The sequence below is a fragment of the Eretmochelys imbricata genome, chromosome 3, assembly GCF_965152235.1.
Source record: "Eretmochelys imbricata isolate rEreImb1 chromosome 3, rEreImb1.hap1, whole genome shotgun sequence".
NCBI classification, from domain to species: domain Eukaryota; kingdom Metazoa; phylum Chordata; order Testudines; family Cheloniidae; genus Eretmochelys; species Eretmochelys imbricata.
Window position 1 is genome coordinate 140,007,342 of NC_135574.1, and position 26,911 is coordinate 140,034,252.

Here is a 26,911-nt window from a genome sequence, read left to right on the forward strand (position 1 = left end):
AATATAGTCAATTTCTAAAAGGCATCTCTGTTAAACTTAAAATATAAGAAGTTCCAAATAATGTTATTTAATGTAATCAGAGACACAGAATAGTATCTGCATATTTTCAACTCAAACTAAAATCTGAAGTTAGCCTATATTTAGTGTCTTTCCTATATTAGAGGCCAAATCCTGGTCCCATTGAAGCCAATCGATTTACACTTGAGGCTAGGGTTTAGCTCTCTCACACCTCGACTTTGAAACATTATCACCAAACAAGTCACTTGTCAATTTACTCCACAGCACAAAGAACAAAACTACAATGCAACACTATAGCAAAAATATTGGCAAACTATTCTGCACTTGATGTTTTTTTAAACCCGTTGTGATTTGTCAGACTTTTGTATAACATAAAATTTACAAAAGCACTCATCTTTACTAGTTACTTTGCAGTCCTCATTAAATTACCACACAGTTCAAAAAACAATTTTATCCCATTTAATCCTTTGCTACTGCTACACAGATCTATAAGCAGTACACATGTTGGAGGAAAAACTAACCCTTCACACCATAATCAATGGAGACTATAATCCTAGCATAACTATACTGTGTAACCAGAATGATAATGTAACTATGTTGTAACTAACTAGCCACCTTGGGAACTGTTTTTTGAGCAGCATGCTGTCCCGATTTGACCTGTAACTGCCAGCGTTTCACCTTTAATTCTAAACACCTCTATACACTTTTCCGGAAAGGAGGTAATTATTCAGACTGTAGTAAAATCCATGAATGGTGCATTAAAAAAAAACAACCCACACAACCAACCACACACACAGGTGAATTCCAACGGTTTTCAAATCCAGATATTTTCATGTTTTCATTCACCCAAAGAATGTTTTAACTGACTGCTGTTAACCTGAAAGTTGTGCTAGTAAGAGGAAAATATCTATGATACACTGGATAAACACCACAAAGACACAAAAGGATAACAGAATGCCACAGACATTTTTAGTAATTGGAACAGATTCTGCTGTCAGTTATATCTGTGTAATTCCATTAATCCTATGACACAAACTTCTAATTGGATGGTCTGTTTCTTTAAGCATGTTTTCCTCCTCTTGGTTGCATACCTATATCTATAATTTAACCAGAATTTTCACCCAAAATCTATGGGTGGGATTGACGAAGGGGCTTATGAGTTAGTGCTGACCATCCACAGTGTCTAACTTTTACACACCTAGAAAATCCAGAAACAATTCTGGGATCCACAAAGCCAAGTTAGGCACCTCGGCTCCCTGCACAATGAATGGGGAGAGAGATGTGCCAAAAAAATATGATTCACGAAAGCCAGCACACTAGGCAGGGAGCTGCCTAAGATAACCAGAGGCTTTTAGCCCAGTGGTTAGAGCACTCACCTTGGAGGTGGAAGACCCAGATTCAATTTCCTCCTCTCTGCCAAAGAGGGAGAAAGAATTTTTACAGGAGTCTCCCACCTCTCAGGAGGGTGCCCTAACCACTGGGCTGTCCCACTCTCTCTCTGGTTCAATGACTGTCTCACTGTGGATAAATACTTAGTCACTGGGCCAGAGAGAGAGTAGGAATGACTCTGTAGCCCAGTGGTTAAGGCCCAACTCCATGTCCAGTACCCCTGCTCCAACCCCTCTTTCATTATTTATCCACACTGGAACAGCTTCAAAAGGAGAGAGGCTGAGGGAGCCCCACATCAGAATACCCCATAGGAGGGTGCTCTAAGCACTGAGCTAAGAGGCGAGGGACTCCTGTTCAAATTCTTTGTCCCCCTCTGGCAGAGAACGGGGAATTGAACCTGGGTCTCCCACATCCCAGGTGAGTGCTCTAATCAGTGGGCTAAAAGTTATAAGGTGGGTACCACTACAAATGGAACCTGAACTAATAGGTGTCCTTTGAGCATACCTACTGAACCAGACCCCACAGAGGTTGCAGGTGGTTGAACACCTATCTTCTCCTGACTTGTGAATCACTGTGGGGCTTAGGCGGGAGACAGGCATTCAGATGCCTAGAGTGAAGTAGCAGCACACATACCCAGGAGCAGAAACACAGCTGCCTACAGTGTACGGCAGGTGTTTGGTGGATCGCAATGGAGCCAAAACTGGGATTTTGGCACCTAAGTCTGGGGTTTAGACACTCAAGTACCTTAATGGATCCCACCCTATGTGACTAAAACCTTCTTTCACTTACATATACTACTTAGAATGGTGCTATGAAAATTATAATTTCACAAAAATATGTGGTTTTCATTTAACTTGATTTGATTGGAAAATATTATACCACAACGATAAAGATTTTTAAATTAATACACTTAGTCTTCTTATTACCTATTTAAAAGCTAAATACAGATCTAAACCTGCAGTCAGAAAGAGAATTTATCCCTCAAATATAAACTAATCTACAAAACAACTTTAAAAAATTGACAGGTTTCAGAGTCGCAGCCGTGTTAGTCTGTATCCACAAAAAGAACAGGAGTACTTGTGGCACCTTAGAGACTAACTAATTTATTAGAGCAGAAGCTTTCGTGGGCTACAGCCCACTTCACTGGATGCATAGAATGGAACATATAGTAAGAAGATATATATACACACATACAGAGAAGGTGGAAGTTGCCATACAAACTGTAAGAGGCTAATTAATTAAGATAAGCTATTATCAGCAGGAGAAAAAAACTTTTGTAGTGATAATCAAGATGGCCCATTTAGACAGTTGACAAGAAGGTGTGAGGATACTTAACATGGGGAAATAGATTCAAAATGTGTAATGACCAGCCACTCCCAGGCTCTATTCAAACCCAAGTTAATGGTATTTAGTTTGCATACTAATTCAAGCTCAGCAGTTTCTCATTGGAGTCTGTTTTTGAGGCTTTTCTGTTGCAAAATTGCCACCCTTAAGTCTTTTACTGAGTGGCCAGAGAGGCTGAAGTGTTCTCCTACTGATTTTTGAATGTTATGATTCCTGATGTCAGATTTGTGTCCATTTATTCTTTTACATAGAGACTGTCCAGTTTGGCCAATGTACATGGCAGAGGGGCATTGCTGGCACATGATGGCATATATCACATTGGTAGATGTGCAGGTGAACAAGCCCCTGATGGCGTGGCTAATGCGACTAGGTCCTATGATGGTGTCACTTGAATAAATATGTGGACAGAGTTGGCATCGGGCTTTGTTGCAAGGATAGGTTTTTGTTGTGGTGTGTGTGGTTGCTGGAGAGTATTTGCTTCAGGTTGGGGGGGGTTGTCTGTAAGCAATGACTGGTTTGTCTCCCAAGATCTGTGAGAGTGAAGGATCATTTTTCAGGATAGGTTGTAGATCTTTGATGATGCGCTGGAGAGGTTTTAGTTGGGGGCTGAAGGTGACAGCTAGTGACGTTCTGTTATTTTCTTTGTTGGGGCCTGTCCTATAGTAGGTGACTTCTGGGTACTCTTCTGGCTCTATCAATCTGTTTTTTCAGTTCAGCAGGTGGATACTGTAGTTTTAAGAATGCTTGATAGAGATCTTGTAGGTGTTTGTCTCTGTCTGAGGGATTGGAGCAAATGCGGTTGTATCTTCTGCTCTAATAAATTTGTTAGTCTCTAAGGTGCCACAAGTACTCCTGTTCTTTTTTAAAAAAAATGAAAAACTTCCTTTTACCACAATATTCACATCTCTTTATTTACAAAAACACACACATTTCCTGGCATTCTCTCTCCCCCCACCCTCATTTAATTCTGCAACACAGCCAGTCACAGACAGGGGGACAAACTAATATAGACTTGCTGATACAAAGAAGTTCCCAAGCAATGTGCCCACCTATAAAATGGTTGTAAGATTCCAGAACAAGTTGTATACCTGTAAAACATTCCAGTTTTTTGGTCTTCTCAAGTTAAGCTTTTCAACAATTCAGAGAGCAGGCCACCCATCATGGTTTGAAATCAAATGATCTGCTCCACTCGCAATTCAACAGCCATCACTATATTATCATTTTCCAAGAATCTGTTACAGTTTTCAACAAATAATATAAGCAACTTAGGTAGTATTAAATATGCAGCAGACTGCACCCTATTTAGCAATCCCAGTACATATCTCCAGTAGAACAGAGTGCTCAACTCATGGGAAAAAATAATTCAAGATATGACCTTTATGTTGGGGATGTCAGGCTTGACAAAGCCCTGGCTGGGATGATTTAACTGGGAATTGGTCCTGCTTCGAGCAGGGGGTTGGACTAGATGACCTTCAGGGGTCCCTTCCAACCCTGATATTCTATGATTCTATGATGTTAGCCTGACCTCAGCTGGGGGTGGCAAAGATGACAATATAGGAACCTTTCTTATCTCTAACTACTGTGACCCTATAGTAATTGTTAGTGAGCAACAAAATAACAGAGAGGCAGGAAATGATCACATATAGTAATAAAAATAAAGAGCAATACACAGCTCTTTAGTAAGATATCGCAACCTACAGGTCCTTCTATAAAATTTGACCACATCAGCAAGTGACTATGGGTCTGAACCAAAGCCCACTGAAGTCAGTAGATCAAATGAAATATCCTCATTGACTTCAGTGGGCTCTGAATCAGTCTCCATGCAGACTTCATCTGTCTAAATGAGTGATGATTCTTAGAATACTTTGAAAATTTGCCTGTTGGTTACAAAAGAAGAGAGTGTTGCATGAATCTTACAGTGCAGAAAGGGAGAACAACAATAATCAGATGTCTTAAATACTGTTAAATATTACCAACTATAGAGATGTTTCACAATAGAAAGGGAGTGGTGTCATCTAATCCCATCCGAAGGGGGAAAAACACTATTTTATATTAAGTAGTTAGGTGTGTCTCAGTAACATTCAGTGACTCAGTCGATGAAACTAGAAATTATGTCAGTATTCCAGACAGTTGGGAAAAGAAAAAGAAAAACACACAAAACTCCAGGCTGCAACCGGAAGCGAAAAACTTGATATAAAATACTTTGTTGATGTTTTTGAATTCATTCTGACTACATTGCCTTTCACCACCAAGCTATTCCAAGCAATTTACAAAGCAATAGGAGATACTCATAATGCAGAAACTGTGTAGAAAAACATGGCAGCCCCTATCACCTTGTGTGTGTGTATATAATATCTATATATTCACACACATCAATACAAAAAAAAGCTACAAAAAAGAGAAAATGGGAGCTAAGATTGAGATATACAAGTACATGTGACACACAGTGCCCAGGAGTGTCCATTCCTTTCATATTTTTTCCACTAGCAGAATCATTTTATGTAATCATGACTGTAAGTATAAACACACTTATGCTTCAGTCATGATTGTATAAAATTATGCACCAGTCCTTTTGATCTATTCAGCCTATTCATGCACACACACAACTGTACCTCAATTCCTTTTTCAAAACACCAAATCAACCTCCTGCTCTGCCATCCCATGCACAGCTCATAAAAATCTTCCCTTGACCACTGTAAACAAAATGTTGTGGCTATTTTCAAAACATATCACCCAATTTTAGAGGAAGAACCTCTACAAAAAATTTACCGGCTTCTGTAGAATTCTTGTCAAGAAATGAGGAACCGGCACATGGAACTTCGGCGCCACCTCCAGAAGAAAATGAGAGAAATGCAGTAAGAAATCCTTTCCTAACGACCTTTCCCATAACGTGGAAGCATAAAAAGCGGTATAAACCATTTACATAAATGTAGACACAGAGGGATATTGTATTATGACTGCACATCTATGGGATTAGAGGCATACTCATTTGCTTGAAACCGACTTTGTGAGTGATGTCACCAGTGCTCAAGTTGGACCAAGTCCACACCACAGAGTCTTCATACTTTTTTTGAGGCTGCCATCTTGTTCTTTAGAAACTACACTTTCATTTAAAAACAAAAAATAAAAGTCTCCAGTGCTTACAGATGTTAAGAAATCCTTAAACATATGAACTAAGCATAACTGCTGCAGAGATGTCTATCTGAGTTTGCAGAAAGCCTGAAACAGCAATTCCAGGAGAAGTGAACTGCCCCATTCATCTCAAATGGGTTTTAGCTCAGAAGCTCAATCATGAGGACTTAAATGTCCACACTGTTAACTATTACACTATTGATTACAGCATTTAAAAAAGGACAATCATATTATGAAGATTTCCATAGTCTACTGTGAGTAACATTTCAATTTGGTGCCACAAATGGTGCTTGGGTGATCCCACCACATCTTGCTCCACCCTTCTGACCCGTGAAATCAAAAGTCCAGAGGAAAGGAGCTGAGCACAACAAGGCACCCACACCTACATCTCAACCAGCAGCTCTGGTAGGAACTAAAAACCCAGGTGGCCTTGTCCCGTGATTGCTGCTCCTCCCTCTGCTCCAGGCTCCCTCAGGCTCAGGCAGACAACACAGCACCAGTTACACCGAGATGACATGTTTCAGCCCTTTCTTCATAACCTAGGAAGACTGGAAATACTTTTTTTTAAATTAAAGTTTAGGAGTGTGACTTCACCACATGCCTCTGGCAGCCAAAGTCCAAGGCATGTGTCTATTGTGCATATGCCTTAACGCAATCCCAGACCAGGTTTTCCTTTACCCCACAGAGGGAATCGCACCTGGAGAGCCCAGGAGAACATGCAAGATCAAATTTTGAACATCTGCACAGTCTCTTGTGAATGGCATCTCCTTTTGGCATCCAAAGTAGGTGAACCTTGGGACAGTACCACCCCTTTTCCTCACCCTCAGCTCAAGATCTGGATGCTACCCATCATTCATGAACAATACGGGCAAATACAGGATCTCACTGTGTGCAATTATATAAAGAGATTTTATACCACTCTGAGGCTTTTCATGCTTTCTAATTGATTTATTTCCACTGTACAAATAGTTCAATATAGTAGAAAATATTCCATATAATCCAAAGGTTAATCAATCAAATGATAATCTTTGTGTCTTGGAAACTCCTGACCACCATTTTAGTTACTTACAAATGGCTGAAAATATTATGGAGTAGCTGTGATGCACTCACGCTGAAACTACCAAACTAAAAAAAAAAAAGAAGCTGATTCTGACTTTGCCTCATAAAGGTCACATAAAAAGGAATGTAACCTCAAACTGGCATGAACTGAACATCACATTAAGACCCTGATCACACACTTATGTATATGTTTATATCTAAGCATGTGAGTAATTCCACTGAAACCAATGGGACCCTACAGATGCTTAAAGTTAAGCAAATACATACTGTGTGCAGGATCAGGGCCTAAACAATTTTCATTTCATACCGATGAAAAATATGATAATACAACACCATTGGTTAAATATGTCATTTACCTGAGTAATTCCCAGTGAAGGGTAAATAGCCACACCTCTTAATTCTTTAACACTTCTCAATGTATTATCCAACTGAAATAAATTATAGCCAAAATGTCAAACCTGGATGACTGAAATTTGGCTCCTAAATCCATATTTAGGCACCTAAATAAAAGTTTAGCCTGAACATCCATGTATTTAGATGCCTATATGCAGATTTAGGAGTCAAACTTCAATAAACAGAGGGCAGAGCTTCAGCTAGTGTAAACTGCCTTCATTCCAATGGAGTGAAGACAATTTATACCAGCTCAATTTATACCCCAAATTTGAAAATGTTGACCAATATTTATAACATACTGTTAGGGGTTTAATCATGGATACTTGTTTCTACAGCTGTATTGACAACTACAAAAGCACACAGATTTTTATTATCTCTATCATGGTTGTTCTGCAGACCTTCCAATAGCATCATATAAATATAAGAAGAAACTGAACAATGAAAACCAATATCCATGTTCATTCATTAGGGATGACCATTCGTAACCTACTCATAATTACATTTCAGTATGACACTGGTTTTTCCCAATTCCTGACAACAAAAATACTGTACACTCTTGCTCTTCACACATTTGTATGAATTACAACATGGGAAGTATAATTTTCACTTTGACTACAGTGTGTATGTTTTAAAAGTATATAACAGATAACTTTAAAATATACACATCATTACAACTCACTATAAATGTCATCATATGTTGTACCTTAAAAGCTACCATCTAGTTTACTACACTGAGTCTTAATACAAGTCAAAGGATGTGTCAATTTTAAGCTTCTTTCTAGTTCTAAAAGTCAAGTCTTGGAATATTAGTGTAATTTACATTTTAATGCCCAGAAATCACATGTTGGGTCATCCTATCAAACTTTACTGGAGATCTATATCACTGATCCTTTTAAATGGCTACTTTGCAGCAATCAACGGAATAAATTACATGCTGATAATAAACTTAGGTGTGATTTCAGGAGACTGACTCATAAGTTAGTTAAAGCAGACGGAGAAAATCCTAAATCAAATTGTGTAAAGAAAATGGCGAGAGCATACCTCTAGAAATACTAACATTCACTCTCATTCTATCACAAGTGCACTCATCCATAACTTTTGAAAGTATTTCTCACAATTCACATATGTATTCACCATTTATGAAACGGTTTGGACTAACTGATCAATGAAGATTCCAAACAGTTTAGGTATGTGATGTTCTCACACAGATTGGAACTCATTAGCCAAATCATTGTATATAGCAATACACCAATACATTTTAAAAGGGACACTGACAAAGTTGGTAGCTCCAAAATTTGACCTACCTTTTTGCTGTTTTTCCTTACATATATCTGCAAAGACTGTGTAGTTCTTTTGTTTTCTTTCCAAAACAAATTTTTCAGTGCTCCTTAAAAAAGTAAATAAATGCTAACAGCTCAATACCAATCTGAGCAAACTTTCAATAGCAAAACAGTGTATGAATGCAATGGAGGGAAAGTGTTTTGGTAAAGAACAAGATTTCAGCATAAAGTTTCCAATGGATTATCATACTGATATTTAAACATTTTGAAAAATACATTGTCAGTGTGTCCTTTAAACTGTTGGTTTTCCTTTAGTGACCATAAAGCTTTTGTTTTGTTTTTTAAACAGTTGATATAATGGGCAAAAAGTGATTGGAACCTCCATGACTTATTAAAACCAACATCCATAAGAATCCAAAATTGCTTTTTGTGGTTTCTTTATGTCATGTAAATTCCGTCAGCTGGCATTATTTTGCTAATAAGTAGGTTTTGTGCATATAATTTAAATACCATTGGAAATCCAATGAAAAGATCAGACTGGTTAACCATTTTCTGATCCTTTTACTACTTTGCACAGAAGCAACAAAAAAGAGAATTGAGAAGATCTATTTTGCAACGTTTATGATGATGTTGCAGGCAATTATACTGAAGTATGACTCTCAAACAGGAATTGCCTAAAGAAAGCTGTGGGAATTCTCCCACTCTGACCTCCCTTCCTTAAACCCTGATTCAACTGAAGCCTTTAAGTATGTACTAAGCAATAGGAGTTCAGCACATCCTTAAGTGCTCTCTTGAATCAGAGGCCCTGGAACAACATTTGACAATTTAAAAATTACATTTTCTTCTAGCCTAAATAAAAGTATAAATACTCCAAAAAAAGGTCTTAAAGGAGTCAGAGAAAATTCAACATTCATTTATGTCTAAAAAGAAAACTAATATAAGACCGTGCCAACCTATTTAGTTTCTCAGTCTCATACACAGTAAAAAAAAAAAATGCAGTAATCAACCCCATCGGGATTGAGATGATCATAGGAAGTGCCTAGCAAGGTCATTCTCTTTCCTTTGCCTTCATGATTTTTTTTTCTGCCAAAAAATAGATACATCAGAACAAAATGGATAACTATTATCCAATTTTTCATTTCAGAACAAGGACTTTCTCTGCTCTTGCCTACTTTACAGCACATTATTATTATTCAGTTAATGTCAACAAACTGATCCAATTAGACAGCAGTATCAGACAGCCGATCATTCATTTGCATCTGTTGGTCAGCCAGCGCTACTATCTGTTGCAAACAAGGTAGTGTCCTATTGTTATGAAACATTTATCAACTTTAGGGTTTAGGTTAAATAATCTTGTTCCTAGTAACAATAGACTGAAGTCTGGTGAACAAGAAGAGATGCCCATTTTTCTAATAAAAATGTCCAGTTAGATGCATTAGTGTAGAGTGCACGCATATACAAAAGCACATGCTTCTTTGTTTTCCACTAGCCCAAAAATGAGGAAGTGGTCATACATTTAGGAGGAGTCCTTCCAGTACAACCAGTAAGATAGTGCTGAAGTAAAACAAACACACTTTATGTGCTTAGGATTCTGTTTTTCCCCTGGCATCATCGTGCCTAACACATCCATCACATGCAGGTATTGTAACTATGGGGATCCTCTTTTAATTGTTCAGTTAAGCGATTTTCATTTCTCATATCAGCAGGTTTAATTTCTCAATACAGTCATGGAAATGGTAAACAATGCTTAGGATCACTCCTATTTTAAGACCCTACTGAGGGCCCAATCCAACTCCCAGGGGCAGCGGCAGCTAACACCCACCGAAATGGAAATACTGTAGGGTCCGAGCTACGTTTCCACCCTGGCCCCCACGTTTCATTCATAAGCAAGTTGTTTCATGCACTCAGGCAGGGCGGGAGTGAGACTCAGAGGGGCTGGAGTGGCTGTAGCAGCATTCAAGATCAGGCCTAGGAGCCTCAGCTCCCCCCAATTCCCTTGAGGGTACCCCATATTACATTTTCTCATGCAGAGCATAACCTCACACTCCCCTTACTACTCCTAACACCCCAACTCCCCCTGCAGAGCACCTACCCTGCTCCCCTTCCTAGCCTTAACACACAGGACTTCTCCCACTCTACAAGCAGGGACATCCACCCTGACTTACACAGACATCTGACTTCTTCCCGCTCTCCCTGACTCTCCCCGCTTCCCATGCCTAGTTTGGTGCTTCATACATTTAGGTTTCACTATGCATCTCCACCCACCCAATCCCCATTCAAAGCAAGCTTCCACCGCCTCTGAATCGAAATACTTGCAGTGATTTCAATGGGTGCAGGATCAGATCCTGATAGAGAAGCACTGTCTTATTGGCTTGCAACTGAAGCACATGCTTAAAGTTAAGCACATGCATAACTGTGTGTCTGGATCAGGTAGGGTGACCAGATGGCAAATGTGGTAAATCGGGACAGGGGGTGGGGGGTAATAGGTGCCTATATAAGAAAAAGCCCCAAATATCGGGACTGTCCCTATAAAATCAGGACATCTGGTCACCCTAGGATCAGGGCCATAGTGCTCAGTGCCATGCAGAATCAAGCCCATTGTCCTTACATTTGATTTTTCTTTTTTCTTGTTTAGTTGAGAAAGACCCTTGAAGTTTGTTTGGCAGCATTTTCCCCTTGTTTCCCACTCACAGCGCCCTTGTATTTATGCCTTTATATATTTTGCAACACAAATAGTTTTAACTTAAATGTTAAAAAACCAATTCCCTTGAGGGTGTGCCATATTACATTTTCTCTAGCATATTTTTAACTATACTCTTGCTGCATTTCCAGCACAAATCCAGGTTTTCTCACACCCCCCCCACCCCCATACACACACAAACTCACTCTCCTGCTGCTAATAGCTCATCCAAACTGACCACTCTCCAAGTTTAAAACTTCAAATCCAGACTCCAGCGAGAAACTGCTGAATTGGAATTCATTTGCAAATTGGATACTATTAATTTAGGCTTAAATAGAGACTGGGAGTGGCTAAGTCATTATGCAAGGTAGCCTATTTCCCCTTGTTTTTTCCTACCCCCGCCCCCCCAGATGTTCTGGTTTAACTTGGATTTAAACTTGGAGAGTGGTCAGTTTGGATGAGCTATTACCAGCAGGAGAGTGAGTTTGTGTGTGTATGGGGGTGGGGGGGTGAGAAAACCTGGATTTGTGCTGGAAATGGCCCACCTTGATTATCATGCACATTGTAGGGAGAGTGGTCACTTTGGATGAGCTATTACCAGCAGGATAGTGAGTTTGTGTGTGTGGTTTTTGGGAGGGGGGTGAGGGGGTGAGAGAACCTGGATTTGTGCAGGAAATGGCCCAACTTGATTATCATGCACATTGTGTAGAGAGTTGTCACTTTGGATGGGCTATCACCAGCAGGAGAGTGAATTTGTGTGGGGGGGTGGAGGGTGAGAAAACCTGGATTTGTGCTGGAAATGGCCCAACTTGATGATCACTTTAGATAAGCTATTACCAGCAGGACAGTGGGGTGGGAGGAGGTATTGTTTCATATTCTCTGTGTGTATATAAAGTCTGCTGCAGTTTCCACGGTATGCATCCGATGAAGTGAGCTGTAGCTCACGAAAGCTCATGCTCAAATAAATTGGTTAGTCTCTAAGGTACCACAAGTACTCCTTTTCTTTTTGCAAATAAAAGACAGTTACCTTTCCCATAACTGGTGTTCTTCGAGATGTGTTGCTCATGTCTTTTCCACAATATGTGTGCGTGCTCGCCACGTGTACCGGTGCCGGAAGTTTTTCCCCTAGCAGTACCCGTAGGTGAGAGCGCCCTCGCACGACCCCTGGAGCAGTGCCTGCCCACCCTCAGTTCCTTCTTGCCAGACAACTTTGACAGAGGGGAAGGAGGGTGGGATGTGGAATAGACATGAGCAACACATCTCGAAGAACACCAGTTATGTAAAAGGTAACTGTCTTTTCTTCTTCGAGTGATTGCTCATGTGTATTCCACAATAGGTGATTCCAAGCTATATTTGTTGGAGGTGGGTAGCAGCTCACGAGTTCTTGGGACAGAGTACCGCTCTGCTGAACCCAGCATCATCCCTGGCCTGGGAGATGATTGCATAGTGCAAGGTAAATGTGTGAACCGAAGACCACGTGGCAGCCCTACAAATGTCCTGGATGGGGACATGGGCCACGAAGGCAGCCAACGAGGCCTGCGCTCGAGTCAAGTGTGCCCTCACAATGGGTGGCGGGGCCAGCTCATAACAGGAACGGATGCACAAAGTGATCTTAGAAAGCCGCTGAGTGGAAATCGGCTGACCTTTTGCACACTCAGCCAAGGTGACGAACAGTAGCCAAGACTTTCTGAACAGCAGCCAAGACTTTCTGAACAGCTTGATCCGCTCGAGGTAGAAAGCCAGAGCTCACTTCACGTCGAGCGTGTGGAGACGGCATTCCTCACTAGTCGCGTGAGGCTTGGGACAGAGGACTGGCAGAAAAACGTCCTGCCATGGCGGAGTTACCGCCAGCCCAGAGAGGGTCCTGTACCAGTGCTGCCTGGGCCACGCCGGGGCAACGAGGAGGACCCTGGCTTTGTCAGTCTTTATCTTCTCCAGGGCCCTGCTGATCAGAGGGAACGGGGGAAAGGCACAGAGGAGCTGGCCTGACCAGGACAGGGTAAAGGCATCGGAGATAGTGCCCCTCCCTAGGCCCCACCCCTGGAGCAGAACCAGCATTATCGTCAGTTCTGCTGGGTCGCAAATAAGTCCACCTGGGGAGTACCCCACCTTCAAAAGAGCTGATGAGCCACTTCCGGGTGTAGAGACCACTCGTGCTGAGAGGAAAAATCCCTGCTCATGCGATCCGCCCTCACATTCCGCATGCCCGACAGGTGGAAGGCTTTTAGCTAGATGTCATGGGCTATACAGAAGTCCCACAGACTGAGGGCTTCATGGGAGAGGGTAGAGGATTGGGCCCCGCCTTGCCTGTTGATATAGAACATCGAGGCCATGTTGTCCGTGAGGACCCTGACTACCTTGCCCTCCAGGTGCAAGCGGAAGGCCATACACACCAGTTACACCACCCTGAGTTCCTTGACATTTATATGAAGGGGTAGGTCTTGTAGAGACCGCAGGTCTTGGGTCTGAAAGTCCCCACATGAGCCCCCCAACCCAGGTCCGAAGCGTCCCTGTACCTGAACGGGACCCCTTGGAGCATGTTGTTTGGGGCGGACCACCATCCCAGGGAGGTGATCACCGAGTTCGGCACAGTGAGGACTTTGTCCATTCTGTCCATGGCCTGGGATAACTGCGAGGCCAGCCAGAGCTGGAGGGGCCTCATTCGGAGTCTGGCATCACGGACCACATATGTGCACGCAGACGTGATCCAGCAATTGCAGGCAAGCCCTGGCTGTCGTCACCAGGAACCTTGTAACCGAGTCAATGAGCGCTTTCAGGGTCTCAAACCTGTCTGGTGGGAGAGGGGCCCTGGCCAACATTGCGTCCAGTAGCGCCCCGATAAACTCTATGCGTTGGACTGGGACTAACGTGGACTTCACGTTGTTTATTAACAGGCCCAGGGCAGTACATGTGGACAGGAGGAGCACCACATGATTCCCCCCCCCACAACCGGGAGGTGCCTTTGACTAGCCAGTCATCCAGATATGGGAATATCTGGACCCCCTGGCGTCTGAGGTAGGGCACTACCACCGCCATACACTTTGTAAAGACCCTGAGGGTAGTGGACAGATCAAACGGGAGGACTGTGAATTGGTAGTGAATCTGGGCTCACCATGAAACGGAGAAAGTGTCTGTGCCCCTCGAATATGTGGATGCATCCTGTAGATCGAGGGCAGCGTACCAGTCCCTGGGATCCAGGGAGGGGATGATGGAGGCCAGGGAAACCATGCAGTGGTTCAGGCCTCGCAGGTCCATGATGGGCCTGAGCCCCCCTTTGGCCTTCGGGATAAGGAAATACTGGGAGTAATACCCCTTGCCCAGAAACTCCTTGGGCACTGCCTCTATAGCTCCCAGATCCAGGAGCTGCCCCACCTCCCGCTCGAGCAGAGCCTTGTGAGAGGGGTCCCCCAGGAGGGACGGGGCAGAGGGCGGTTGGGTGGGGAGGAGGTAAACTGAACGGTGTAACCTCGGGAGATGGGGTTGAGGACCCATCGGTCCGAGGTGAGCCGCGACCATTCCAGGAGGAAAGAACACAACCGATTGGAGAAAGGAAGCTTTATTGGGGGTAGGTCCCTGATGAGAACTGGCGGGGTACCCCCGAGCATACAGTCAAAAATGCCTTTTGCCCATCTGATTGACCTTAGAAGACCCAGGCTCGGGGGCAGGCCAGTATTGCTGTTGCGGGCGCTTTCTATAGTACCTCTGCTTTCTGTTGGCAGCCTCGTACTTTGGGAGGGCAGCCTGGGCGGGAGCCTGCTACAGCTTGAACTTGGGTTTTGCCTGAGGAGGGACACAGAGGCCCAAGGTCTGGAGGGTCGTGCGGGAGTCTTTCATGCCATGCAGCCTTGCGTCTGTTTCCTCAGCAAACAGAGCCTTCCCATTGAAAGGGAGATCCTGCATAGACAACTGTGCGTCGCTGGAGAGCCCAGAGAGCAGAAGCCATGATGCCCGTCTCATGGACACAGCTGAGGCCATGGACCGTGCGGCCGTGTCCGCTGCATCCGAAGCGGCCTGCAGGGATGCCCTTGCGGCTGCCGCCCCTTCCTCCGTGAACACCTTAAACTCCTTATCATGCTCCCGGAGGGAGTCCTCAAACTTGGGGAGGGATTCCCAGAGGTTAAACTCATAGGAATCCAGGAGAGCCTGACAGTTTGCTACTTGTAGCTGAAAGCTTGACGACAAATAAACTTTTCTCCCAAAAGCATCCAGCCTCTGAGAGTCTTTGTTCTTGGGGGTCGGGGCTGGTTTCCCCTGCTGCTCCCTGTGGTTGACCGACTCGCCCACCAAGGAGTTGGGCACTGGGTGGGTATACAGATACTCATGTCCCTTCAGGGGTACAAAGTACTTGCGCTCCGCCTTTTTAGAGATGGGAGCCAACGAGGCGGGTGTTTGCCACAGGGCATTTGAAATTCTTGCCACCCCTTCATGAAGAGGGAAGGCCACCCTGCCAAGTGCTGAAGGGGACAGATCATTGAACAGGGAGTCTGAGGGTTCTTCCATCTCCTCAGCCTGGAGACGGAGGCTTGCTGCCACCCTTTTTAGGAGGTCTTGGTGGGCCCGGTAGTCCTCCTGCGGGACGGAGGGGGGCGGGGCCACAATCAGCTCCTCCAGATGGGGCCAGGCCGGTGCGGTGCTTTGGGTGTCGTCCGGCACTGGAGGATCCATCACCTAGTCAGACTCCAGGCACGGTACCGAGTGAGCCTTTTTTCTGGCAGTCTAAAGATGGATGCCAACGGTGCTCCCGAGGCCCCGGCCACTGAGTGAGCCCCCACCAGGGGCTGCACCAGAGGCCACGGTGCCCACTGGTACCACTGGGCCGGCCACGACGCTTGGTGCCATTACGCTTGCTGAGGCACCGGCGGGGCCAGCTGTTCGGGCTAGCTAGCTTGGCCTGTACACGGGCGGCGGTGAGGGGAGGCCAGGCTGGCGTATAATCCGCTGCTGCCTCTGGACTGGGAGTATCAGCGGTGCCGGGATCTACGTCGGCCACGGGACCGCACCGATGGTAGTAGCTGCTCCGCGAACAGCCTCGACAGGTGTACCCACTTCGGCAATCGGGGCTACGGTGCCTTGGCGGAGACTTGGAATGGGAGTACAAGCAGGAATGGAATCGACAATCATGCTGCAACTGACTGCAGTATCTCCTGCAAGACTAGGACCGTTGGCGATGTCCATCACATCCCCTCGATATTCGCTTCACGAAGACGAGCGGTGCCAGGAGTCATGGTCGGATGGCACCCATCCAGACAGTCTTGCAGGCATCAAGGGCAATCTACATGGACTGAGCCCTGAACAGTCGCTGGGCAGTGAGTGGTGTCAGGAACATTCCCTCAATCGAGACCAGTACCGGGCCGGTGGTGACTGCGGTGATCCCAGCGGCGGCTTGCTTCTGGAGCATGGGGCCGACATTGGCGGAGCTCCGACACAGGCATGGACTGGATGGGCTTTGGACGTAGATGGCACCTGGACATCCGGAGAGGCCTGCTCCAGCGCCAACTCCATCAGGATGGCCCGGAGCCTAATGTCCCTTTCTTTTTCAGTCCAGAGCTTGAAAGACTTGCACCTTGCACCTTTCGCTGACATGGGTTTCTCCCAAGCAGCACAGACAATCCGCGTGTGGGTCGCTCCTTGGCATGCCCTGGCCCGGGCTCAATGACTGACTAAACTAACTGAATTACCTAACCGACTACAGGTAATACTGAACAAACGAAGAGTTCTGGGAACGAGCTGCAGCAAAGCTGGAGCTGAGCAGTTCCGATGCACCTTCACTGGCGGCAAGAAGGAACTGAGGGTGGGGGGAGCGCAGCCCCCCTTATACTGCGCCAGACAGGTGCCGCTCCAGGGGTCGCAGGGGGGGCGCTCCCCCCTACAGGTACTGCTAGGGGAAAAACTTCCGGCACCGGTGCATGTGGCGAGCACGCACACATATTGTGGAATACACATGAGCAATCACTCAAAGAAGAACTTGCAATCAGCTTTGAGGAAATATGAATTTGTAACATAAAAATGGTAAATAACAAACCAAAACTTGCCAAACCAGCATAAAGTAGAGGGAAAAAGAGCTCTATATTATAGTAACCCATGAAAAGAGACATAGCAATATATAGCACAGTGTTAGTCTTAATATCTCACAGGTTCTTGTTCAGGTTTTCTTATTTGCCAGAGAAATACCACTCCAATCACAAATTCCAGTTTTCAAATTCTAACACACCAACAAGTGAAAAGTATGTCACAGCAGCACAAACATGTTCTGTCCCTGCATGTGGTTTTGATCTTCCCTTCATTTGAGCAAAAGCAAATCAGAAAGACAACGTAACTTATAAAAGATATGACTTATTTGGCAGGTAGATCAGTTGGCAGCGATGCCAGATGATCCTGTCAGAATACCAGGGACCTATAACAATACATAAGTTACCCCAAATACTACAAAAATGTCTATCTACACAGTCAGTTTATAAAACAGCTTAAATCAAACTCATTTTCACTTCCAGAGGGAAAATAAACTAACCACCTTCTTTCCAGAAATCATCTGAGAAATGTCCAGGATCACAGTAACAGGCATAGAATTATACACCGTGAGCCAAATTAACTCACTAGAATAAACATGTGTGATGTCATTGACGTTAATCGAGTTGTACCACTTACATCATGAGTGATTTTGGCTCAGTATTTTAATGCCACACTAGTTTTGTTAGACTCTCTTTTACAATCCATCTCAAAGAAAGGCTTCTGCTGGGTACAAAGACATCAGAAAATGCCTACTTGCCATCTATCCTTTTCAAGAAGGATTCAATATTTAAATGATGACAGTCTTTTTCGAATAAAAAACAGATATAATTTTTTAAAAGTTTCATAATTAAAATGGTCCAATTTTGAATACAGTTTCTGTTAACAACATAATGTGATCCTAAAAAAGGAAAAACAACAATACATAATATAATTACTGGCTCCAAATAAATACGTATCATTAAATAATACTTCTTTGCCGGTGTATGGAGTTGAAAGAAAATGAGACTCAATTCAGAAACACAGTGTTCATACTTTCTCACACATCATCACTGACATTTTTTCTCCACCGCCTCTTCATTTTTTGGTTAAAGTTATTGGCTATTGGTTATTGGAGTGTGTTGGGGAAGGGGGGAACGGACGGACACACACAGGACTTGAACATTTAAACAATAAAAGGAAAATCTTAAGTGATTCTAGTTTATTTTTGGCATACTTTGTATTTAGAATATTTCCAAGTTAGTAGTAGTACATTAAAACTATAAATAAGTAAACTGGCTATTAGTATACTAGAATATCAAAAAGTAGCAAAGTAATTTATGTATAATTTTAGAAACTAGAAGTTCAGTAATCATTTCAATTGATTATCACGCAGAAACCAGACTATTCCATGCCATATGAGACCTACCTTTTTATCGTATACATCTTGCCAGTTTACTCCAACAAAGAAACTATGCCGCATAATTTCTTTTGCATCATCTGGGCCTCCACCAAGGCTAAGGAGAGAAAAAAAGATCACACATTATACAAATGTTGTTCCTAAAATGAGACTCATTTATCATAATTGTTGGGAGATTAGCAGTTTGGTCATGAATATTTAGATACAATTCTGTCCCTTTTCAGTAGGAAATGCTACATTCAGGTGACCACGACAATAGAGCTCATAATAAAGATATTTGACACAGTGCTCCATTTGACAGATAGGCTATTCAGTTATTCCCACTGAATTGTTCATTACTGTATATGTCAAGCTTCATCTACAAATCACCAACTCTATAACTGAGCTTACTTTAGTTTTAATGAAAGGCCAAGGAGTCTGACAGTATTGGAAAAAAAATATCACTATACAAATTTGCAGGGGAAGTGTGAGGCACCAAAATGAATCAACAACAACAATTCATGTATTATGTATGTATTTTTATACAGTGCCCATTGCTGTAGCATCAGGATTTTGTAACCATTAACTATTTACCATAAAATAGTCAGAATATGAGATAATTAAGCATAAATCAATACATTGTAGCTTGCTGAGGAGGTTATTTAAAGGCTGCTCTAAATATCCACACCACTCATTGTGGCCTGAAGCTTGCCAAACCCAGACTCTGGCAAACCATCAGGAGTGAGTTCCACGAGTAGAGCCCTCAAATAAGAATGCCTAGCCAATGGTCTAAAACAATGGCACCATGGGAGCCACCAACAAAAGCAAACCACCTGATCTGAACTGAGGCAATGGGATTGTGAGGCAATGGGACATGCCCTCCTTACTCTGGCCGAGAGGAGACTGGGTCCTAGACCATCAGAAACTTAAAGGACAGTAAGTGATATCTTGATTTTCATCTAAAGGTAAACAGATAGCCAATGCAGACCACAGAAGACCCAGGTAATATACTCATTATGAGTCTACTAGGTAAGTCTGTACAAGTTGAAATCCAACTTCTCTTCAAAAGTTCCTCCAAGTGGAGCACATTGCAGTATTCTGGTCTGGAGACCAGTCAAGGATCAATGTGGTGAGATTCACATCCGGCTACCACTGCTCTCTGAAGTTCTAGACTTAGTAAAGTATTGGCTCAAATATGGCCTCAGGACTGTGGACCAGAATGGCAAAGGGCTAGCATACACTCCAAAAGAGAGGATGCAGAAAGGGAAAGGTAATAATAATTGTTCATTATTTGTCCCCATATCCTGAAATATAGAGAAATGGTGGCCAAACAGGGGACTTTGAATTATACAGCATACTAACTATAATTTCTTTTTGAGAAAATCACCTGTCAGTCAAAGAACAAGCATAATATGTTACGCTCTCTAAATTATGAGTACACAATATTGATATTATCCAGCAACATAGATACAGTAGAACATCAGAGTTACGAACACCTTGGGAATGGCGGTTGTTCGTAACTGAACAAAATGTTATGGTTCTTCTTTCAGAAGTTTTCAATTGAACATTGACTTAATGCAGCTTTGAAATTTTACTAAGCAGAAGAAAAATGCTGGTTTTACTCATCTTAATTTAAATGAAACAAGCACAGAAACAGTTTCCTTACCTTGCCAATCTTTTTTTCAAACTTTCCCCCTTGTTTTAGTAATTTACATTTAACACTGTACTGTACTTGCTTTTTTTATTTGTGTCTGCTGCTGCTGATTGCATACTTCTGGTTCCAAATGAGGTGTGTGGTTGACTGGTCAGTTTGTAACTCTGGTATTCACAACTGTCAAATTCTACTGTAAATCATGCCAAAATGAGCTGGATCCATACAACCATTTTTAGTAGTGGTCTGTCTCTGTTTTATACTGACAGCACAGCAGACAAGTAGTTAGAATGTATAGTCAAGTGACTGATATGCAGGTGTTAGATGGAAAACAAATGGTTATGTTTCTTTGAGAATTTGAAAATTCTGTCTCTGTATTACGCACAGGAAGAGACAGCAAGAAACATGAATTAGTGAAAATTTCACACTGAGGCATATAACCAACCGGTGCCTCTTCTATCCACTAATACATGTATTCTTCAGCACAGAAAAGACACATTAAGGCAGTCCTGTCCCACGCCCTAGTCCCTCAGATGAGATAAGAAAAGGTTCTTGAGACATACACTATAGAGCAGAGGTTCTCAAACAGTGGTCTGTGAGCTCCATTCAGGTGGTCTATGGATAGTTCCCTCTAAGGTACACACCTGGGTGGCCGCACACGAGAGAATGAAAGTCCACCCACCTAATTAATGGAGCCATGCAGTGAGAAGAAGGGGGAGGGGGAATTTGGGACATGCAGGGCTGTGGTGGCCAGGGAAAGAGATGACTTCCCCAGCTCCAGGGCTGCGGCTGCCGGGGAGAGATGGCCCTCTTTCCCCGCCTCAGCTCTGTGATGGGGGAGAGACCCCCCCTGCTTCCCAGCTCAGCTATGTGGCTGACGCAGAAGGGGAGAGAGAGGGCACATCCATTGCATTAGAAACATAAAAGACTACTGATATTAAAATATGAGTTGTGTGTTTTTATCTGTAGAACAAAAAACGTTAATTATTAAGGTTTTTTTTTTTAATAGATAGTGCTTTTATCTAAAGTGCTTTACAATATTTAACTAACGGTACAAACAACATTTGGAAAGATCATTAAGTGGTCCGCCGAGACCCTCAGCAATTTTCAAGTGGTCCATGAAAAAAAAGTTTTGAGAACCACTGCTATAAAGTGCGCACTTTATATGCATCCAACAAGAGGACAATAGAGTTCAATTCTATCTTAGTGTTATAATGACGTCTCAAACCAGACTAGTGGGGATTGAGAAATACATCTGGAAGTGTTCCAACACCATTTTCTCAATAACCCTCCCCAAAAAGAGACCTGTCAATAACTGGCAAGATTCTTTACATCAAGAGACTATGTAGAACAAAGGCTAAACCAGATTTTACGTAAAAATTCAATTTTTTTTTTTTATTTTATCCAAACCTATTCAACTAAATAGCAATCAGTAAACCCAACTCATTGTCAAACCAATCTCAGTTCCATTAAGAGTTTTCAATTTAAAAAGGGCTGGGCGATTATCAGGTCCACTTCCTAGTGGACAAAAACCCCTTCATAAAAATGACACTGTTACTAGTCTTGTTTTGTTTGGATTCATTGAGGACTGAACTATTCTCTCATTCCCAGAAGTAGTCATTCTAAGTCTAAACTGAGGCACAAACAAAGACAAATTTAGGGCAAATCTATGAATCTGGACCCTCCACCTCAAGGGGACACAAAGATAGTGAAGTATTCACTCCACAGGTATGTCTACATTGCAGTAAAAAACCCATGGCTAGCCCAGATTAGATTATTTGAAATAACAAGGCTTGGGCCGTGAGGCTAAAAAACTGCAGTATAGAGGTTTGGGTTTTTACTGAAGGCAAACATCTGAGACCCTTCAAGGAGGGAGGGTCTCAAAGCCCAGACTCCAGCCCAAGCCGAATATCTACACTGCAATTTTATCCTACAGCCCAAGCCCAAGTCAGCTGACCCCGGCCAGCTGCGGCTCTGCCATGGGTCTTTTATCGTAGTGTAGTCGTACCCCATGAGACCAGTGCCAATCAAGGTCCAGTGTCTTTGGACGACAGTTGAAGAGAAGCCTACACTTTCACTGCCTTTTTTTTTTTAAATAGATAAATTCAGTTTTCAGCATGTCAGTAGTCTACCAACTTTCGTGAGGAAGGGAATGTTCCTTCCTTCCCCGCAGTATATTCTCTCTGCCTCCTTCCTCTGAAGTACTGGAGATGGCCACAGCTGGAGATTGGATAGAGGATGGAATGAGCCTATGCTCTGAGGTGGTTTTGAGAATTCTCTCTCCCAGGTACTTGGCTGCTGAGTTTTGCTTTCATGCTCAGGGTCTAACCGATTATCATATTCAGAGTTGGGAAGGAATTTCCTCTGGGTCAGATTGGCAGGGACCTTGGGAGCTTTTCACCTACTTCTGCATGGGGCGCAAATCTCTTGCTAGGATTATGCCACTTACACTGAGGGGCCTCAGGCATTAGTGCACCTCGGTCCCTCCAGCTCTTTACCTGTGGCACACAGTATTTTAGTTTCCTGAGGGCTGCAATACTTTGGTCTAATTCTGATTGTTGGGCTTGGTGTGGAGGTGGCTGAATGGTGTTTAGTGGCCTGTTATATACCAGAGGTCAAACTGGATGATCTGGTGGTCCCTTTTGGCCTTGAACTCTTATAATTCTATAATAACTAAAGATAAGAAAATAATCAAGAATAAAAAGGACAAATGTCAAACCTTAGTAAGGAAGGTGGTATAAACAGGCAGTGTGTTTCATCAGATGGATTAGACAATAAAATAAAAAGCCCAGGGCAGTCTTTCAAACCATCTGTGTTTCTCTTTAAGGCTTATTATTTCAGTGTGCTCAAAGAGCAGTAATTCCCACAAACAAAACAGACTGGTCTTATATTGCCAGAAATTGAAACAGAAAAATCCAAGCCTGGGCCATCACCTTAGCCACTGGGGCATGGTGTCCTCCTTATTCCAACACATCATTCCCGTTTTGTTTCCCAAGCAATTATTCAGAGTTTCCTGCCTCTCTACTAAGGAACCTGATTGGCCGGCAGTCACCAGCCTGGCCTCTCAATATCTTTCACGATCATCTGTGCAAGGAGAAGCCAAGCTGCAGTTAACCCTCTCCCCGTGTGTCAGTGGCTACCATCCATACCCCAAACAAAGTTGGTTGGTAAATATTGCTCTATCATAAATACTACTATCTGCAAAGAAGAATTACAGGGAACTATTTTTTTCCAACTCTAAAAGTTAATATTTTTGAAAGAACACCATGCTTGGAAATTAAAAAGCATCATATGTTGCTATACAAACAAATATTTATTTTAGTCCAAGAAGATATTCTCTATACTGAATTAAACACTACTTTAATTTACTGAATTAAATATTTATTTAAAAATAAGAGACAAAAATAAGGAGATATCCACCCAGCTACCATACAGCCTCACTCTGCAATCAATTCAAATTAAAGATATCTATGCATAACTGCTATATTTTCATTTTTTCACATCACCAACCACATAAAGGAATCACATTAAAACAACTGAAATCTAGGTATGTATACTTAACACACACAACCTGGAAACAGATTTTTTTTTTTTTTTTTTAATATTGAGCACCTTAACCTGGATTAACTACTCCAGGCGGTAATGTTTCACAAATTTACAGAGAAAACACTATGTTACCCTGCATGCTACTTGGAATTGAATACATTCTGTTACAGCCACATACATGTCTCAGATCAAACACACCTTACTATGACCTAGAGTTCATACCACCAAGAGATATAAAGCAGAGATATTTTCACATGTTCCCTCAGACATACTTATCTAAGGTGTCAATGATGAGAAAAGGTTTTAAAAAAAAGTGTGGAGTGAAGAATTTTTCTTTTTAATCTCCACAGAAAATTCAAGGGTCTTTTTCAAATCTATAGCTTGCCCACATCACAACTGGAAGAATGCTTAAGCTATCAAAGTAGCCCTCCATTAACATTTCAGACATAGGCCTCATATAATTATGACTTTGGCTATTTATTTGGCTCTACTCTTTTTATTGTATTTGTATCTATTGTTTTCTTCTAAGTAGAACAAGGTCTCTCCAATTCCCTTCCATGACTGCAATAAGCTAAAACTGTCCCTACCACTTGGATAACATAATGGTAGTAGTATTTTGCCTGGGCCTTTAGTTTAAAAATTCCTTCTGGTTATTCTGCTGCTGTATCTATAAATCTTTGCACACTAGCTGAAACTTCAGATTTGATTCTGTGTCTTCAATTTCTTTTGTTATTAAATTTAGAAAGGGGTGGAAGCAAATGAGTAAGAATTAATTTAATGTGTGTGTGATAATTTATCAGCAGATAATTGACAAATTAAAATGCAATCATCCTCCAATCCAAACTAGATTTTCTTTTGCTTTGGGCAAGGCTAACAATAGTGTAAACCTATCCACACAAGCCTTAAGAGCTCAAAATGATAACCTCAAGTAGATCCCACACATGGCTATCCTGAGGCAAAATAAATACTTCTGAACTCTAACCTATTTTTTTCTAGGTCAGTCCATTACTCATTCATATGATCACCATTAACAATAAATTAAAGATATTTCCCTTTCCATTCTATTTTTACGCTGCTCAAGTATTAATATAGAGTCTTCCTTTGTGGCTTCTTTTAACTAAATGTACTAACTACATTTCCAAACCTCTCCGAATAAGACATGTTCCCCAATCCCTTATCACTTGTTTTGTGTTTCTTTGGGGGTATCTACGATTTATCAAAGTTGTATCTTTTATATGTGCACACACATAAATAAAAAGCTCAAAACAGTATACACATGAGCACTACTTTATGGTGGGGCAGATTAATGTTTAAGAATTTTGCTCTACCAAGTGCACCCACCTGTCTTGCACATAAGGGAAAAAAATCTATCTTTATCCGAATTCGTGTTACCACAAGCGGTTCCTCTGAGCCCCCGCCCTTACTTGCTGCGCCCCTCCGCCCCAGCTCGCCTCTGCCTCCTCCCATGAGCACACCGCAGCTCCGCTTCTCCCCCTCCCAGGCTGTGGAGCTGTGGCGCACTTGTGGGAGGAGGCAGAGCGGAGGTGAGCTGGGGCGGGGGGGCGCACAGGAACCGCTCCCGGCCCCAGCTCACCTCCACTCTGCCTTCGCCTCCTCCCCATAGCACGCTGCCGCTGCTCCGCTTCTCCTCCCATCCCCACGCCCCTGCACCAAACAGCTGATTGGTGTGGCAAGCCTGGAAGGGAGGGAGAAGCGGAGCGGTGGCGCACTCATGGGAGGAGGCGGAGACGGAGGCAGAGCGGAGGTGAGCTGGGGCAGGGAGCGGTTTCTCTCCCTACCCAGATATAACGCGGTCCTCGGGAACCAAAAAATCTTACCGTCTTATAGGTGAGACCGTGTTATATCGGGGTAGAGGTGTAGTAACAGCTAATTAATACATATGTATACATTTATACATAATTTATTATTATACAGGTGAAGTTGGGATTATATTTTCCAACGTGCATTACCTTATGCTAATCAATGTTGAATTTCATCTGCTATTTTGTTCCCCAGTCACCCAGTTTTCTGAGATCCCTTTGTAACTGTTTGCAGTCAGCTTTGGACTCAACTATCTTGAATATGTTCATTCCCTTTTTCAGATCAATCATCCATGAATATGCTAACAATGCAGATCCCAATACAGATCCTTGAGGGACCTTGCTGTTTACCTCTCCATTCTGAAAACTGATCATTTATTCCTACCCTCTGTTTCCTTTAGTTTAACCAGTTAGGATCCATGAGAGGATCTTTCCTGTTATCACATGATTTGTTTCCTTAAGAGCCTTTTGTGACAGATCTTGTCAAAGGCTTTCTGAAAAATCCAAATACACTATATTGTATATTGTAGTAAAGGATCACCTTTATCCACATGACTGTTGACCCCCTTCAACAAATTCTAACAGACTGGTTAATAATTGCCAGGATCACCACTGGAACCCTCTTTAAAAATTGGTATTACATTAGTTCCAGTTATTGGATAGACAGGCTTGTTTCAGCAATAGGTTACATACTACAGTTAGTAACAGTTAGTTGTAGTTAGTAGTTCTGCAATTTAGTATTTGAGCACTCTTGGGTGAATACCATCTGGTCCTGGTGACTTATTACGGCTTAATTTCTCAATTTGTTCCAAAACCTCTTCTTGTTGACACATCAATGTGGGACAGTACTTCAGATTTGTCTCCCAAAAAGAATAGCACTGATGTGGATAGTTCCCCCACATTCTTTGCAGTGAACACCGATGCAAAGAATTCATTTAGCTTCTCTGCAATGGCCTTGTCTTCTTTGAGTGCTCCTTTAGCACCTTTGTCGCCTAGTGGCACCACTGACTGCTTGTCAGACTTCATGCTTCTGATGTACTTTAAAAAACTCTTACCGTTAATTTGTGCATCTTTAGCAAGCTGCTCCTCAAATTCTTTCTTGGCCTATGATGTTAATACTTTTATACTTAACTTGCCAGAGTTTGTACTCCTTTCAATTATCCTCACTAGGTTTTGACTTCCAAATTTAGAAGGAACCCTTTTTGCCTCTAATGG

The 26,911-nt window shown here is 42.7% G+C and overlaps 1 protein-coding gene across 1 annotated transcript in view; it reads right to left on the reverse strand.

Annotated features, from left to right (window-relative positions):
- The window catches only part of AKT3 (AKT serine/threonine kinase 3), a 256,937-nt gene that overhangs the window by 8,688 nt on the left and 221,338 nt on the right, over positions 1-26,911 (reverse strand). Inside the window, exon 13 of the mRNA XM_077811875.1 lies at positions 18,710-18,797. Within this exon, the coding sequence (XP_077668001.1) occupies positions 18,710-18,797 (88 nt within the window). The remainder of the gene's footprint in view (positions 1-18,709; positions 18,798-26,911) is intronic.